Source organism: Heloderma suspectum, chromosome 4, assembly GCF_057233095.1.
Source record: "Heloderma suspectum isolate Gila_16-S chromosome 4, 16-S_ref, whole genome shotgun sequence".
In the NCBI taxonomy this organism is placed as follows: domain Eukaryota; kingdom Metazoa; phylum Chordata; class Lepidosauria; order Squamata; family Helodermatidae; genus Heloderma; species Heloderma suspectum.
Window position 1 is genome coordinate 136,129,183 of NC_139461.1, and position 16,687 is coordinate 136,145,869.

At 44.9% G+C, this 16,687-nt stretch overlaps 1 protein-coding gene across 1 annotated transcript in view; it reads left to right on the top strand.

The window, feature by feature from the left end:
* LOC146347422 (uncharacterized) overlaps positions 1-16,687 on the top strand; it is a 28,719-nt gene that overhangs the window by 3,839 nt on the left and 8,193 nt on the right. Inside the window, exon 2 of the mRNA XM_084850613.1 lies at positions 6,168-6,299. Coding sequence (XP_084706739.1) covers positions 6,168-6,299 — 132 coding nt within the window. The remainder of the gene's footprint in view (positions 1-6,167; positions 6,300-16,687) is intronic.

Here is a 16,687-nt window from a genome sequence, read left to right on the forward strand (position 1 = left end):
CTTGGGAGGAGCACCTTCACGCTGAACAGGCTCAGGATGCTTTTGTCCGCACAAAAGTGGAGGAATTGGGGCTAGCCTCTGCCCCCCCACTCTACCCCCTCCTCTTTGCGAGGTGGCCTGCTTTACCATTCCGGCCAGGTCTATGTGCCTTCTAGACCCCTCCATAAGAAGGTCCTCCATCAGTGCCATGACTCCCCCACCGCTGGGCATTTTGGCTTCACCAAGACCCTGCATGGAGTGATGCGGGATTTTTGGTGGCCTTGTGTGTGTCGGTACGTCAAGACCTATGTCGCCTCCTGGCGAAGGCCCCCTCAGGCAAGCCCACAGGCTTGCTTCACCCCCTGTCTACCCCTTCAGGACCTTGGAAACTGCTCTCCCTTGACTTCATCACTGACTTGCCTCACTCACACAGTAAGACCACTATTCTGGTGGTGGTGGATTTTTCTAAGATGGCCCATTTCATCCCCTGCTCTGGGTTGCCCACAGACAGGGAGACGGCGGAGCTTTTTTTGGCGCATGTTTTCCGGCTCCATGGATGGCCCGAGGGTCTCATTTCAGATAGGGGGCCCCAATTCACTGCCCATTTCTGGAGGGAGCTACTTGGGCTTCTCCATGTGATGCTCTGTCTTTCCTCCGCCCACCATCCACAGACGGATGGTCAGACCGAGCGCACCAATGCGACTCTGGAGCAATTATTTGCGCTGTTATGTCAATTACCAGCAAGATGACTGCTTTTCCTTGCTGCCTCTCGCAGAATTTGCTTATAACAATGCCTGCCATGCTTCCACCCACCAAACTCCATTTTTTGCCAATTTTGGTTACCACCCCAAGGCTTTCCTGTCCACCCAAGCTCCCTCTTCGGTGCTGGCGGCCCATGAGTTTTTAGAGGAGTTGCGAGCGGTACACCACCTCTTACGGGACTCGCTCAAGCAAGCCAAGACAGCCTACAAGGCCTCTGCGGACCGGCTGCGCCAGCCGTGTCCGTCTCTGCAAATGGGGGACTGGGTTTGGTTGTCCACCCAATGCCTCCCCTCTCACTTGCCCGCAAAGAAGCTCGCATCTTGCCACATGGGGCCTTTCCAGATTATGGCCCAGATTAACTCTGTTGCTTTTCGCCTGGCTCTTCCCCCCTCCATGAAGATCCATCCTGTTTTTCATCGGTCCTTGCTGTCCCCCCTGGTTCTGGCGACCCTCATTGCTCGGCCAGCTCCCCCCCACCGCCAGTGCTGGTGGAGGGGGGGAATTTGAGGTCACGGAGATTCTGGACTCCTGCCTGTCTCGCAGCTGCCTGCAGTATCTGGTGGACTGGAAGGGGTATGGGCCAGATGAACGATCCTGGGAACCCACGGAAAATGTGCATGTTCCGTTGCTGCTGAGGTGTTTCCACCAGCTGTACCCACACAAACCTGGGGTCCCAGGGGAGGAGCACGAGGGGGGGCCTCATGGGAGTGGGGATGATGTCAGGGTGGAAACTGAGCCCATAGAGCCCCAGAGCAGTTCTGATTCTGAGGAAGAACAGCAATCCATGGGAGAGGAGCTTGCTCATCTCTCACAAGCACAGCAGCTGGCAGAGATTCCTCCTGCCAGCATTCCTGGGATAGATAGTGGCCCTGGCAGTGAGGAAGCGCTGGAGGGGGCTTGCTGGATGCTCGGTGCAGACGCAGGGAGCGGCAACAGATGGAGGGTGCCGAAAGGAGGCGCTCTTCTCGTTTGGCGCTAAAACAACGGTCGCGTCCCGAGGACCCAAGGGTAAGAGGGAGGATCTCTCCATAGCCCATAAGTTCAGAGTCTCCCTGCGGTTCTCCTTCAAATGGGGACCAACTGCCTTACCTGGAGCTTAGGCTACTCTGCTATCTATCCCCAGTGCAGTTCCTTGCTTAGTCGCTAGTGATAAGTATCTGTAAGAGTCATAAAGGAATAAAGGAATAAAGCCTTGGAAAGAATCCTCATCGTCTGTGTCCTGAGTTGGCTATTGGAGAGGGCTTCAAGAGGCAGCTAGGGCGCTCCTGACAGCGACCTCTCGCAAGAGCTATCTGTCCTTTCCCTGGCAGCCCGCTGCTTAGGAAGAAAGATGCAGAGAGAGAAAAGGGGCAACTCACCCACTTTTGGCTTTGGCCCCGCCTACCATAACAAACACCCTCCAACAGAGATTACTCACAAGGGAATGCAGCTATTGACAGAAAAAAGATTGCCCACCCCTGTTTTAGGGAATAGACAACTTGGTCCTCTCCATATTTCCTCAGAAGAAAGTCTCAGCGTGTTCAGTTGACCTACCCACAAATAGATGCCCATAAGATTGCAGTCTTATTAAAAATATTGATACCCCAATTTCCCAATGAAATGTTCAATGGAAGTCACAACATATTAACATAATAAACCATAAAATGAATGAAAAGTTTTTTAAAGTTTTTTTTTTTAAAGGAAGAGACACCGTAGATAAAATAGCTTAACAATGATGGATTCATATGTCAGTGGAACTAGGGAACTAGGGAACCAAATGTCTGTCTAAAAAGAGAGGTCTCCACAGAGCAAAGGAAGGGCATTGTTAGCAAGGCAGACTTCCCTAGGAAGGGAGTTCTAGAGCCTAGGTGCAGAAAAAGCCATCTACTACATCTCAATCAAATGTCCATCAGATGTTGGTGGGTGTGAAGAAAACTGTATTTTTACCTGCTTGCTTATGTTTTGCAATATGTGCCATTCCTCTGAGCAAGGCAAGTAGCCTAAAAGCCAGGCTTTGCTACTGGGCGCAAGATAATAATGGGAGCCTTGGTTACAGTTGCTATGGAAGGGAGGCTTCAAGGTGACAGTTTGAAAATACCTGTGGGGACAGGCTGCCTTTGTTTATACAAGTACCAGGTGGATAATAAAATGCAGTGGGGGTTGGAGGTGAGAGGCCAACAAATTTGATTAGTTAGAAGGCCCATAAAGAACTGGTTTGGTGAAAAGTTGTGGCCAGGATTTAAAAAAAATAAAGGTAGATAATTTGGGGCTTGACAGGAGGAGAGATGGTGTCTGAAGAGAGCAAAGCTGAGGAATGAGAAAGCCTTCAAGTCTAAGAGCAGTTCCATAGCAGTGGGCAGTTCCATAGACTTAAGCATCAAAGTTTTTAAAAATGGAACTAGGTAGGATGTTGTCCCATTGCAAGTGGTGGCTTTGACACTCCTGCCCTGGGTTCTGCCTTCTCCAGCTTCTACCTGATGGAACTGAGAAGAAAACCCCCTCAGGACATCTGCCTCCGCTAGGTCAGTTGTCCTCACTTACACAGCCTCAGCCCCTTTTACTCTCCAGGTTAAAGAGACACCCAATATGCCTAATTGGTTCCCTCTACCCAATACAGGAGAAGTAACAAGGAAATATGTTTTCTAATGGTAGGGCAATAAGACAAATTAACATGTGGGATTTTGTATTAAAAAAACAAACGAATAAAAATGTCTTTAATACATAAAGAGTTAAATATTATTATTAATATATGCTTGGTCCTCCTAACCTATGTACCTACTCTACCCCTTCTAAATCCTAATTCCCAAACTCCACTAACTAGACATAGTTTCCTCAATCCCTAAGGCCCCATCTGACTTCTGTCTGTTCATTCCTTTTATAACCTCAGAATCCTCTCTCTCTCTCTCTCTCTCTCTCTCTGACACACACACACACACACACACACACACCTCCCACCTTTCCTTCACTCCCTAACACTCTATTAACCCTATCTTACCTGGGTCACCTCTAACAATGCAACCACATACTTTAATATAACAGGCATAAGTTACAGTGGCAAATGGTGGGATTACCTATATTGTATTGTTACAGTAGGACAAATTCTCCATAGAAGAATTTTATTTTATTGTTTATTTCACAAATTTATACACCAGTTCCCAACAAAAATATCAAAGGGTAAACGTACCAACTACTTCAACATTAACATGTAACAATAGTATAAGATATGACAGTAGTATGATCATTCTATTGATCAACGAACTATAATTGCATCTGGGTGGATCACACCTCAGCAAAAGTCCGTGTAAAGAAAGAAATCTTAAGGAGATGTTCAATAAGCAAAACTGTAGATGCCTGTCCAATGTCATGGGGAGAATGTTCCAGAAGGCGGGTGGTGCAACGTTAAATCCTCTACTAGTAGCACTCCCAAGGCAAGCCTCAGGTCCATGCGGCACCATCAAAAGTGCTCCTTCTGAGGATCACAAAAAATGGACAGGGACATAAGGGGTGAGACAATTGCTAGGGTGACCTGGTCTGAGGTTGTTTAGGACTCTGTATTTTTACAACAAAACATTAAACTTGGCCCAGTAGTTTACTGACAGCCAGTGCAGTTCTTTCAGTAAAAGTGTAACATGCTGTTGAAAGGAGGCCCCTGTCAACAGGCTTGCAGCTGCATTCTGCACCAGCTGCCATTTCTGGACCAAGCCCAAAGGCAGCCCTACGTAGAGCACAAAGCAATAATCCAATCTTGAGGTTACCAATTCCTCAACCACTGTGGCCAAGCTATCATGATCCAGGAATGATTGTAGCTGGTGTACCAGCTGAAGCTGGTAAAAGGAAGTTCTAGCCACTGAGTCCACTTGAACTTCCAGTGACAAAGATGGCTCTAGGCACCCCCCCCCCCACTACATACCTGTTCCTTCAGGGGGAGCACAAGCCCATCCAGCCCAGGCAACCAACCTACTTCCTGGACCTATGACTCACCCGCCCACAGTGCTTCCATCTTGCCAGGTTCAAACTGAGTTTATTGGCCCACATCCAGCCCACCATTGCATCCAAAACCTGGTACAGAGCCTTCACAGACACACTTGATCCAGTTGTGATAAATAGAGCTGGGTGTCATCCACATACTGATGACACCTTTCTCCAAATCCCCAAATGACAGCTCCCAACAACTTCATATAGAAATTAAACAGCACTGGGGACAAAATAGCACCCTGTGGCACCCCATAGCACAAATGCCAGGGGGCTGAAGCACACTCCCCCAACACCACTCTCCTAAACTGACCCAGTACATAGGAACAGAACATACAGTGCCCCTGATACCTATTTCACAGAGCTGGTCCAAGGGGATAACCTGGTCGATGGTATCAGAAGCCGCAGAGAGATTGAGTAAAAGGAGCAAAGTTGAACTCCTCCAGTCCCTCTCTCAATAACAGTCATTCAACAGAGTGACCAAGACAGATTCAGTCCCCAAACCAGGTTGAACTCAAACTGGAACAGGTCTAGATAATGGGTTTCATCCAAGAATGCTTGCAGTTGCCCCACCACAACCCTCTCAATCACCGTAAAAGTGGGGTATTCGTGACTTCTTGGGTCGGCTTCTTCAGGAGCATGCTAGTACCTCCTTCAAGACAGCAGGCACCACTCCTTCACACAACAAAACATTAACCACATCCTGGACCCACATGACCATGCTCCCACCAACTAACCTTGTTCGCGTTGTCAGGTTTTACTATATTGGCAGGTTCATATGCGGGGAGGCAGTCCATAGACATGCAGGTCCAACTTCAGTGCAGTGGAGTGGACCAGATGGCCTTCATGTTCCATTTCAGCCCTATAACTTTCTTTTATCCCTCACACACATCGAGAGTAGACATAGTACAGTGACTAAGAATATGAGCTATGATACCTCAAGTTCAAATCACATCTCACCCACAAGTATAGAATAGCTGGTCCACTCTCAGGTACCTCCACTCCCCATATCTGAAATATGGGGACAATACTACTGATTTCGCTTCCATGGCTTTTGTCAAGATTACTGGAATACCATATTTGAAGTGGTTTGAATGCACAAAAAGTATTTTAAATTATTTTGCAATAGCACAAGTTTAAACCCATCTGGCCTCTGTGATATGTTCCATATTACAAATGGAAGCAAGCTCTCAATCAGTCCCTTATTCATTATTGGGATTATTTTGCTAATTGACCTATTAAAGCAAGATTCTTGGATTCTGAGAAGTCAGGAGGTACCTACTGAGATGTTCTTCTGCTTTATCTCTTTAAATTGCTGAGACAGCCTCAAGACATCTGTGCAGTTTGCTCCTTGTGGTTGCTCAATCGTTGTTGTATGTGCTATAGTCCATATTGGTTTTTGAATTATGTATTGATGTGAGATCTAAATGCAGCCTTTTTGTTTGGATATAACTTTTTTCTTCTTCTTGAAACAGGGAGCCTTGGTATTTGCTGTTTCATTTATCCTGCGGCTACTTTTTAGATGCTTTTTGGCAAAATATCCTAAAGCAAGAGCTACCTGGGTAAAAGTAAATATGTTAAGGCAACAGAGCATGCTGTCCATCCTGGTAAGAGGTTTGCTGATCAAGTGAAACTTCAATAAAACCAATACAGTAAACTCTTATTTGTCAGATTCACAAGCGCCAGACAGAAGAACCTTCCCAAATTTTAATCAAGTAATATTAGTAATACAATATCATCCATAACTATTATTTCATATCACTCTTAATTCCAATATGAACACAGAGCTCTTCTGACTGTTCTCACAAGTGGGCAAATGAGAAGGGCCTCTCTGATCTTAAAGTGCGGGCAGGCTGATATGGGTGTAGGCGATCCTTCAAGTAACTTGGTCCCAAACTTTTTAAGGCTTTAAAGGTCAAAACCAGCACTTTGAATTGGGTTCGGAAAAGCACCAGTAACCAGTGCAGCTGGTGCAGTATAGGTGTTATATGATTGAATTGCCTCGCCCCCACCAATACTCAGGCGGCCACATTCTGCACAAGCTGGCATTTCTGAACCGTCTTCAAAGGCAGCCCCACATATAGCGCATTACAATCATCCAGCCTGGATGTGACTAGTGTGTGGATAACTGAGGCAAGGTCCGTCCTCTCTAGAAAGTTGGTGTACCAGCCTAAGCTGGTAAAAAGCACTCCTGGACACCACAGCCACCTGGGCTTCCCCAGTTAGTTCAGAGTCAAGGAGGACTCCCAAACTATGCACTTGGTCTTTCAGGAAGAGTGCAATCTCATCTAAGACCAGTTGTAAACATCCAAAGTAGTTGGTTTCCCAGCCCCCAGTACCTCCATCTTGTCTGGATTAAGTTTCAGCTTGTTCACCTTCATGCATCCCAAGACAGCCTCCAGACACTGGTTCAAGAGTTCCACAGCCTCCCTGGGATGTGCAGATGGAAACAAGGGGTAGAGCTGAATATCATCCACACACTGATGACATTTCAGCCCAAACCTCTTGATGACTTCCCCCAGCAGTTTCATGTAGATGTTAAAAAGCGTGGGGGACAAGATAGGACCTTGTGGCACCCCACAGACTAATGGCCATGGGGTGGAATCGAAGTCCCCCAGCACCACCTTCTGAGACCGCTCCTCCAGAAAGGACCAGAACCACTTAAAAACTGCCTCCCAAGCCCAATCCAGATAAATGATCCAGAAGGATACCATGGTCAATGGTATCGAAAGCCGCTGAGAGGTTCAGAAGAACCAACAGGGTAGCACTCCCCCCATCCATTCCCCAGCGTAGGTCATCAACCAGGGCAAACAAGGCTGTTTCCATCCCATAACGAGGCCTGAAACCTGATTGGAATGGATCTAAATAATCAATTTCATACAAAATGGCTTGGGGTTGTGAGGCCACCACATGCTCCAGCACCTTGCCCCAAAACGGCAAATTTGACACAGGGCGGTAATTATCTGGAGCCATGGAATCTAAATTTGGTTTCTTCAGCAAGGGCCTCACCACAGCTTCTTTCAAAGCTGCAGGGACCTTGCTGTCCCTCAAGGAGGCATTTACCACCTCCGAGGTCCAGATATCCAGCCCAGCTCTGGCAGATTTCACAAGCCAGGATGGGCAAGGATCTAAAGGGCAAGTAGTAGGCCTCAGTCCTCCAAGCAGTTTGTCCACATCCTCAGGCTGCACAAGCCCAAAGGTATCCATAACATGACTAGATGGTGCACCAGCCCCGTCCATATCAGACTGTCAAAACAATATCATCCAAGTCAGTGCGAATACGAGCGATTTTATCTGCAAAGTGTCTGGCAAACTGTTCACAGTGGGCCTTTGAGGGTTCACGTTCTTGTGTTCCAAGGCCTACACCCAAGAGGCCTTTAACCACATGAAAGAGCTCCGCTGGACGACGGAGCAGATGCAATGGTGGCGGAGAAGTAGGATTTCTTTGCTGCCATCACCGCCACAGAATAAGATCGCAAGTGGATTCTTACCTGTGTTTGATCATATTTGTTCTGAGTCGTCTGCCATTTGCACTCTAACCATCAACACAGTCGTTTCCTTGCCCTCAACTCCTCAGAATACCAAGGAGCTGACACAGTTCTAGGGCTAGGTCGAGCATGTTTGGGAGCGATCACATCAATAGCCTGGGTCATCTCCTCGTTCCAGGCGGTGACCAGGACCTCAGCAGGACCGCCAGCTAAGCCTGCAGGAAAATCCCCAAGAGACCTCAAAAATCCTTCCAGATTCATCAGTCACTGGGGGCGGACCATCAAATTTTGTCCCCCACCCCTGCGGAGGTTATTGTGAATTTTTACAAAACAAACTGAAAACATTACAAAACCTTAAAAAAAGGAATGAAATAAAAATACAACATATTCAAAATCCTCAGTTTCTAACATTACAATATTCCAGAGAAGAAGGGGGAAAAAGGGAAGAAAAAAAAAGGTTAGACATACACTTCAGTGAAAGCAGACCAAATATCTGCATATAAGTCCATTTGCAAGTTATGCCTATATACCACTCTTTCAAATGTTGCTAGTGTTAAGTCTTCAGTACATTGCGTTATAAGTGTGAGCTTTTATCTTTCCAATATCACAGTATCAGTCTTTTAGCAACCAAAAGGGCACGCAAAATCCATTTACGCTGACCATGTGTTACGTTCTAAGAAACAGGTAGGTAATTTAAGAGAACATTTACATCAGTAAATATTAAAGAGCTTTCCAATACAAAATTTATCCGTACAATAACTTCCTCCCAAAAGAAGGCGGCCATTGGTCATTTCCAAAACATATGAATAAAAGAAGCATTGGCTGCATTACACCTCCAACAATTAGCCAAATTTGACAAGCCTTTACTAAAAAGACGTTGTGGTGTCCAATAGACCCGAAACAAGAGCTTTTGCTGAATAAGGCATAACCAAAGATCCATTGAAATGTCCAATACAGACGCCAAAAATGGCAGTCCACTGATTAAGCAAAATAGGACGTTCCAATTCCCTGTTCCATTCCTGCTGTAAACTACTTGTCATATTTTTTTCATTGATAATAAATGTTTATAAACATGAATTGTAGGTCGATACATCTGATCAGCTTCAATAAGTATTTCCATAGCAAAGGAGACCCTGAGGCAGTAAAAGCAGCAGGACCGAATCCACATACCAACAAATGTTTCAGTTGCAAATACTGCCATTCCGCTGAAGCCAGCAGATCAAATTGATCTCGCAAAATTGAAAATACCAAAACTCATCATCGGCCCGCACTAATTGATCTAAAGTAATGATCATCTTATCTGTTCAAGTCTGCCATAAAAACATTTTCTTGCCAATTCTTAAATCTGGATTTCCCCATAAAGTCAATTTAGCATGGGAAAATGGATCAAACTGTCATTGACGTGACATTATATGCCAGACTTCCCTAACTACCAAAATTGTAGGAGGAGCTCTGTCTACTGTAATATGCAAAGAACCTAATGCCATCCACTTAAAGAGAGGCTCCAGACAAGAAGATTACAATATGGAGGAAAATCTAAATTGAGTGAAAAAGACCAACATTTAGTAAAGGTCAGCAAATAGGCCCGATGGTACATAGCTAGATCCAGAAAACCGAACCCACCTTAATTAATTGGAAGTTGCATCCTTTTTAAAGATATTCTTGGTGGAGAGGAACCCCAGAAGAATGTACAAAACAAAGCATTGAGGTTTTGGAAATATCTGCCAGATATAAGTATAGGGATCCCTTGTATAACAAATAATTCAGGGTATGCTATACATCTTAAGTGTGTTCACCTTACCCCATAAACTCAGCTTTAAAAATGCCCATCTCATGAAATATCATTAATCAACTTTTTAAAATTTAAACTAATAATTTGAGATATATCTCTAGGAATAATTATTCCAAAATAAATAATGAACTGTCAAAATTGCCAATTGGCTAATACACTAGAATATATCCTATGTCCAATCAGCATTATTTCTGACTTTGACCAATTAATTGAATAGCCGGACAATTCACCAAAGGTGTTAATCAATAAAACTGATCAGATAATGATCTGTCCATGCGAAAGGAGTCACCACTGGCTTCCCCACCTGCAGATCATTTTCTCCCAATCCAGCACAGAAAACCAGGTCCAAAGTGTGCCCTGCCACGTGTTGGGCAAGATATTATTTGAGACAGGCCCATGGTTGACATGGCAGCCATGAAATCCTGAACCGCTCCTGACAAAGTAGCCTCAACATGAATATTAAAGTCCCCCAAGACCATAAGTCAATAATCAGTGACTGCTAGCATAAAACAGAAAACAGCTTCAAAAACACATTTGTCCAAATAACAGCTCAATTTCATCCTCAATCAACATTGTCTCAAATCAATAAAAACATAGTATTGGGACTCTCAATACTATTTTTATTGATTTCAGCTACTGTTTCTGTATTCAGTGCATACAATGCTTTACACTAATCCAACACACTTGATGACCTTCCCTCTCTGTCACTTCACCCAACAGGAAACATTTAAAAAAGGCACCAGATTCACAACTTGTGTGGTTGTTTCCTGGGTTACCTGCTTGCTTGAGGAAGCTTGTTTAATCAGAGGATTCATGTGGTGTGTTGAGGAGAAAAAACAACGGAACCTGAGATCATTCTGGGTAAGATTCCTGTAGTAACTGTGTTGATGGAGAATTCAGAGCAAGTATGCACAGCGATGGGGGATGGGGAAGAATATCCAAAATTTCTCTAGTGATTGCCTCAGAATTGCCATATAAAACCCCAGATTAATTCTGTTTAGTCTATGCATCCAAATGCTACCACTGTTGTCCCCAGTTCAACTGTGTCCATGTGCATGATAGTATATGCTGCATGCATATAGTCTTTAGCTCTAAGGAAGTGTGTGAATACTTTAAAAATTATTATTTCCAAAAGCTTTATGTACCAAATTTGGTTTTAGATGGCATGAATGTAATAAGATTTTTTTTTAAAAAAAAAATCATGTGTTCATGATTTCTTGTTTTGTAATTTTTATTACAATGTGTGTTATATGCTTTGTGTCCATCACTGGAGAAAGCAGAATATAAATATTTTGAGCAAGAAAGCAATTAAAAATGCTGAGATTAGCACAGTATAGGAAATACTACCAACATGTACCCTAAATAAATTTAACTGAAATTGTGTTTACAATGAGAAGTGACACAATGTGATGTAACCCGTCTTTTTCAATTAACTCAGTACTTCAGAGGTGAAGGCCACATGAAATTACTTTTCAGGTTTATGCCTGTGGTACAATAACTGTGTTTTCTCTATTAAATAGAGAACCCTCCTTTCCCTGTATTTAGTCTTCGTACGCCCCATTCTCTCAATTCTGGAGCTCTGGAACAGGATAGTAGGCAGGAAAACCGAACCCAGAAATGAAGCAATGGAAGAGCAGCAGAAGAGCATGCCAACTGGTAAATTTTCAGTGATTAATTGGGCTAGAAAATTCAAAATGGAAACCCACTTGGGAGTCAGGAGAGCCCTAGGTTTGGTCAGCTCTGACTGCAGCTCAAACCAAAAGGACTTGGAAGGTGTGGTCACCTTTGCTTGGCAGAGTAGTGAAAGTTTAAGAACTACTGGAGGGGAAATGTTGCAGGGCTTGTAGGGGATGTCACATCAGGTAAAATGGGCAAGAGAAATCGTATAGGGAGAAGAATTTGGGGAACTTCCTGGTGAGAATAATTTGGCTATTGAGGATAGCCTTGGGCTACAGCTTTCTCTCATTAAGTGGTGGTGCTGGGTGAGAGTAGTGTAAATATATGAAGCTTCCATATGGAGTCTGACCAATCTAGCCCTGTATTACTGAGGGGGGTGGGTAGAAAGGCACACTAGATGACTGGGCTGGAACTGATATGCTGTGCAGTTTGATTTGTGCCTTCTTGGGGCATTATACCCCTACATGCCTTTGGATCCAGGTACCTTCCAAACACCACCTGTCATATATACACCACTTGGGGCACGTTGAACAGGCCCTACTCAAAGTGCCCCAACATGTGAAGTGAGATGGCCACTTACAAGAAATGACGGCTCCTCCATCATATTGTGAAAGTTACCTGCTAAAGCAGCCTGCCAGGGTTATTCTTGATTGAGTTTTAGGGAAAAGGTTAAGACCTAGGTTTTTAAGAAGGGAATTTTCTGCTCTTGTTTTGCTGTTGAGAATGCTAGAGAATGGTTTCAGTGTACTTGTTTAATTGGGTTAGCATTCATTGTTTTATTTTGTTTTTATACTGTTTTACTATTTTATTTTTCAGCTTTGAGAACTTTTAGATGATAAGAAAAGAAATTAAGCAAACAGGCTACGACACTACATCAGTTAAGCAGTTTATAAAAGAGCAAGCCAAGTTTAGTTTAGTTTGTGACTTGTTCCCTTTGTGCCACCAAATTCCCACTTGCTCATGGGAAATCCTGAGAGTAGAAGTGTTGAAAACACTACTATCTTGATTTTTAAGAACCAAGACTACTCATTAAGGCGCAATGTTAATGCTGCTTAGAGAGCGCTGAGAGGAAGATTGCTAGTGGACCCAGTCAAGGAAGGCTGCTTCCCAGCAACAGCAGAAGCCCTATCAGGCAGTACAGAGAAGGATGAAGGGGGCAAGGGCAACTAGGCTAAACATCCCTCAGGGCCAGTTTGATGTAGTGAGTAATATACAGTATTATGATTTGGACAGAGGCCCAAGACAGAGTATTGGGGAAGACAGATCTAAGGTTCCTTCACACTGAGCTTTTATCCTGCGATTGAGATTGCTCCTTCGTGGAAGTTTGTAGGCTCTTTACATGACATCGTGATCATTCAAGGCATCTCCTGCACTAAATGACCTTTGTTCCATTTTAAAATAGATTGCAGATAATGAGCTAACAAATTACCCCATTGTGTTCCGCTTCGGTTTCCTCCATGAAAAGAGTAAAAGCGCCAAGAAGAGGAGCAAGATCAATGAAAGATAATGGAAGACTCAGATGAAGGAAGGAGGAGGGGGAAGGGAGTGGGGGGAAAGGAAGCATGTGAAAAAGGCAGTTGTTGTGATCCTGCATTTAAAATGGAAGCAGAAAGCCCAATTTTAAATGCAGGATTTTAGGCTGGTGTAGAGATGCCCCTACTCTATACCACTACTCTCATGCTGTTATGTCTCATCTCTCCACCAAAATAAAAACTTACTAATTAATAACTTTTGTTAACTGTGGACTAAAAAATATATCAAGTGAGCAAGTGAGGGCTGCAAAGAAGGCTTACTTCACTGCCTCCATTGCATCCTCATGTAGGCATCCAGCAGAGCTTTTCCAGGTGGTATAGGGACTATTAACATCTATCCAAATAAGTGTGATGCTGCAACCCTCAGAGGCCTCCTGGGACAAAAAAACAAGGTATTTTGAGGACAGAATTGCTCACCTTCATAATGCTCTTAATGCTACTGTTGTAACATGTCCAAATGAGGTGTTTGGTGCACCACCTTATCCAGTTTTGTGGGATCAGCTTCAGTAGCATGAGGACGTGAACAAGATACTTGTAGCAGTTCATCCCACCATGTCTTCTTGATCCTTGCCCATCATGGCTTACTTGAGCTAGCCAAGGGGGTTTGACTGGGTGGGTCCAGTGAGTGGCGAATGCATCATTGCATGAGTGGGTGGTCCCTGCTGCCCTTAAGGAGGTGGTAGTATGATTCTGATACTATCTCACAGTGGCTTTGGATACCACTGATCATGATATTCTAGATTCCCTCTGTGGACTGGGCATTAGGGGCAGTTTTGTGGTGGCTCTGATCCTATCTACAGGGCAGGCCCCAGAGAAGTGGTGGGGGACTGTATGGGAGTCTTGTTGTGGGGTGCCTCAAGGTACCATCTTGTCTCCAATGCTACTTAATATCTGTGTGTGTGTGTGTGTGTGTGTGTGTGTGTGTATATACATACATACATACATGTCAGGGCCAGAAATATTGGAACATGGATAACTGTTTTGGCAGTTGGCCTCTGTACACCACCACATTGAAGTTGAAAGGAAATACACCCAGATGGGAGCCAAGTCAGGACTTTCAGATGTAATTCAAGGGGTTTGACAAAAGTGGGGCACTAACCATTCAGGAAGGACAGCCAGTGGCATACACCCCCCCCCCATCATTGGTGGCTCATAACTAATGGAACAAACCAACATCATTTCAAACTGAAGGATCGCCTTTAATACCTGGAGGAAAATTCTTTGCAGTCAATGACTGTTGACTGAAACAGTGTCCTGTTTCCCGCCTCCCAGCTGAGCAGAGCAGAGCAGAGCAAGCTGCTCCAGCTGGTCCAGGGACTACAGAAGCAGGCAAGCTCCCAGAGAGCGAGCTAACAGAGCGAGCGACCAGGGGGAGCAAACAGGAGTTGGCCAGGGGAGTTCGGCAGGGGAGGTCAAGGGGGAGGCCCCTAACATTTTTTTTTTTTTAAACTAACTTTTTCCCATTTATTTGTCTTGTAACACACACTTCCACACCAGTGGGACTCTGCTTTTAACCTCTACTGAGTAGAGGAGCAGGCACAGGCTAGTCTAGAACAATCACAAAGCTAGACACAAAAAGGGAAACGGGGCTATGGAAGGACAAGACTCTCCAGTGGTGGTGACCTGCAAGGTGTGTGCCATGTTTGTTTTCTTGCCTGAGAACAACATGGCCTACACCTGCAACAAGTGCAAGTTGATCATGCTGCTGGAGGAAAAAGTAAGTGGACTGGAGCGGCGACTGTCAACCCTCCGGGGAATAAGAGAACACGAAGAGTTCTTGGACAGAATGGGGGAACTACAGCAGCAAAGGGCAGACCAGAAGCTTGAAGAGCAACAGCAAGATGAGGCAGAAGTGGGAAATGCTGAGGAGAAGAAAAATGGAGTAGAGGATACTCCTTGGAAAACGGTGACAGTTAGGAGAAGAAGAACTAGACGCCACTCTGCACCAGTGGAAGCGGTGGAGCTGTGGAACCGATTCCAGGTACTTGCAGATGAGACTGGAGGACAGCCTGCAGAGGAAGAATCACAGGGGAACCTGCATGAGAGTGAGCAAGAGGCTAAAGGTCAGTCAAACAGAGGCGATGAAACCCAGGCCTACAAGAAGAAGAAGAGAAGAGTGGTAGTAGTGGGAGACTCCTTGCTGCGTGGGATCGAGACCCAAGTATGTCGCGAAGACCCATGGACTCGCCAGGTATGTTGTCTCCCGGGAGGACAGATTAGAGACGTGACTGAAAGGTTGCCTGCACTCATAAAGCCCACTGACAGGTATCCCTTTCTTCTCATCCATGTGGGAACAAATGATACCGCCAAGCGGAGCTACGAAGAGATCACGTCAGACTTTGAAGCTTTGGGAAGGAAACTCAAGAACTTTGGGGCCCAGATAGTTTTCTCATCCATCCTTCCAGTAGTTAGAAGAGGGATAGAAAGGGAACGAAAAATACTCCGGGTGAATGACTGGCTACGAAGGTGGTGCCGACGAGAGAGATTTGGATTCTGGGACCACGGGCTATACTTCCTGGAAGATGGGCTGTTGGCTAGGGATGGGTTGCACCTCACAAAGGCTGGGAAGAATGTGTTTGGCCACAGCATGAAGAACTTCATCAGGAGGGCTTTAAACTGAATCCTACGGGGAAGGGAGATGTAATGTTGGGGGTAACAATGGACGTAGGCGCATGCACTGCAATGGAGAGAACAGCGCTGATAGCGCCCAATAATAGTCTTCAGACACATGTAGGAAGAAAGCCAGACTATGAAGCACATGGTCTTCGATGTCTATATACTAATGCCCAGAGTATGGGAAACAAACAGAACAAACTTGAACTCTTAATACAGGAGGGAAATTATGACTTGATAGGTATAACTGAGACTTGGTGGGATGACTCTCATGACTGGAATACAGCAGTTGAAGGATATAACTTGTTCAAAAAGAACAGGAGGAACAGAAAGGGAGGCGGGGTTGCACTGTATGTGAAAAATACATATCTCTGCACAGAAATACAGGAGGAGGAGCTTGGTAGCCCCATCGAGAGCATCTGGGTTGAAATAAATGGAGCAAAGAATAAAAGGAACCTGGTGGTCGGAGTCTACTACCGGCCACCCAATCAAGGAGAAGCCAAGGATGAAACTTTTGAAAAGCAAATAGCCAATGTTTTAAGGAAGCATGATGTAGTAGTAATGGGGGACTTCAATTTCCCCGATATTTGTTGGGAGACAAATTCTGCAAAACATGGCCCCTCCAGGAAATTCCTGACTTGTGTGGCGGATAACTTCCTCCTACAGAAAGTAGAGAAAGGAACTAGAGGATCGGCTATCCTTGACTTGATCCTAACCAACAGAGATGACTTAGTGGATAAAGTAGCAGTTACAGGAACTCTGGGGGAAAGCGACCATGTTGTACTTGAGTTCTTGGTTCTAAGGGAAGCAAAAGCCGAGTGTAGTCAAACGCGTACCCTGGATTTTAGGAAAGCTGATTTTAATAAACTCAGAACAATGATCAGTAAGGTCCC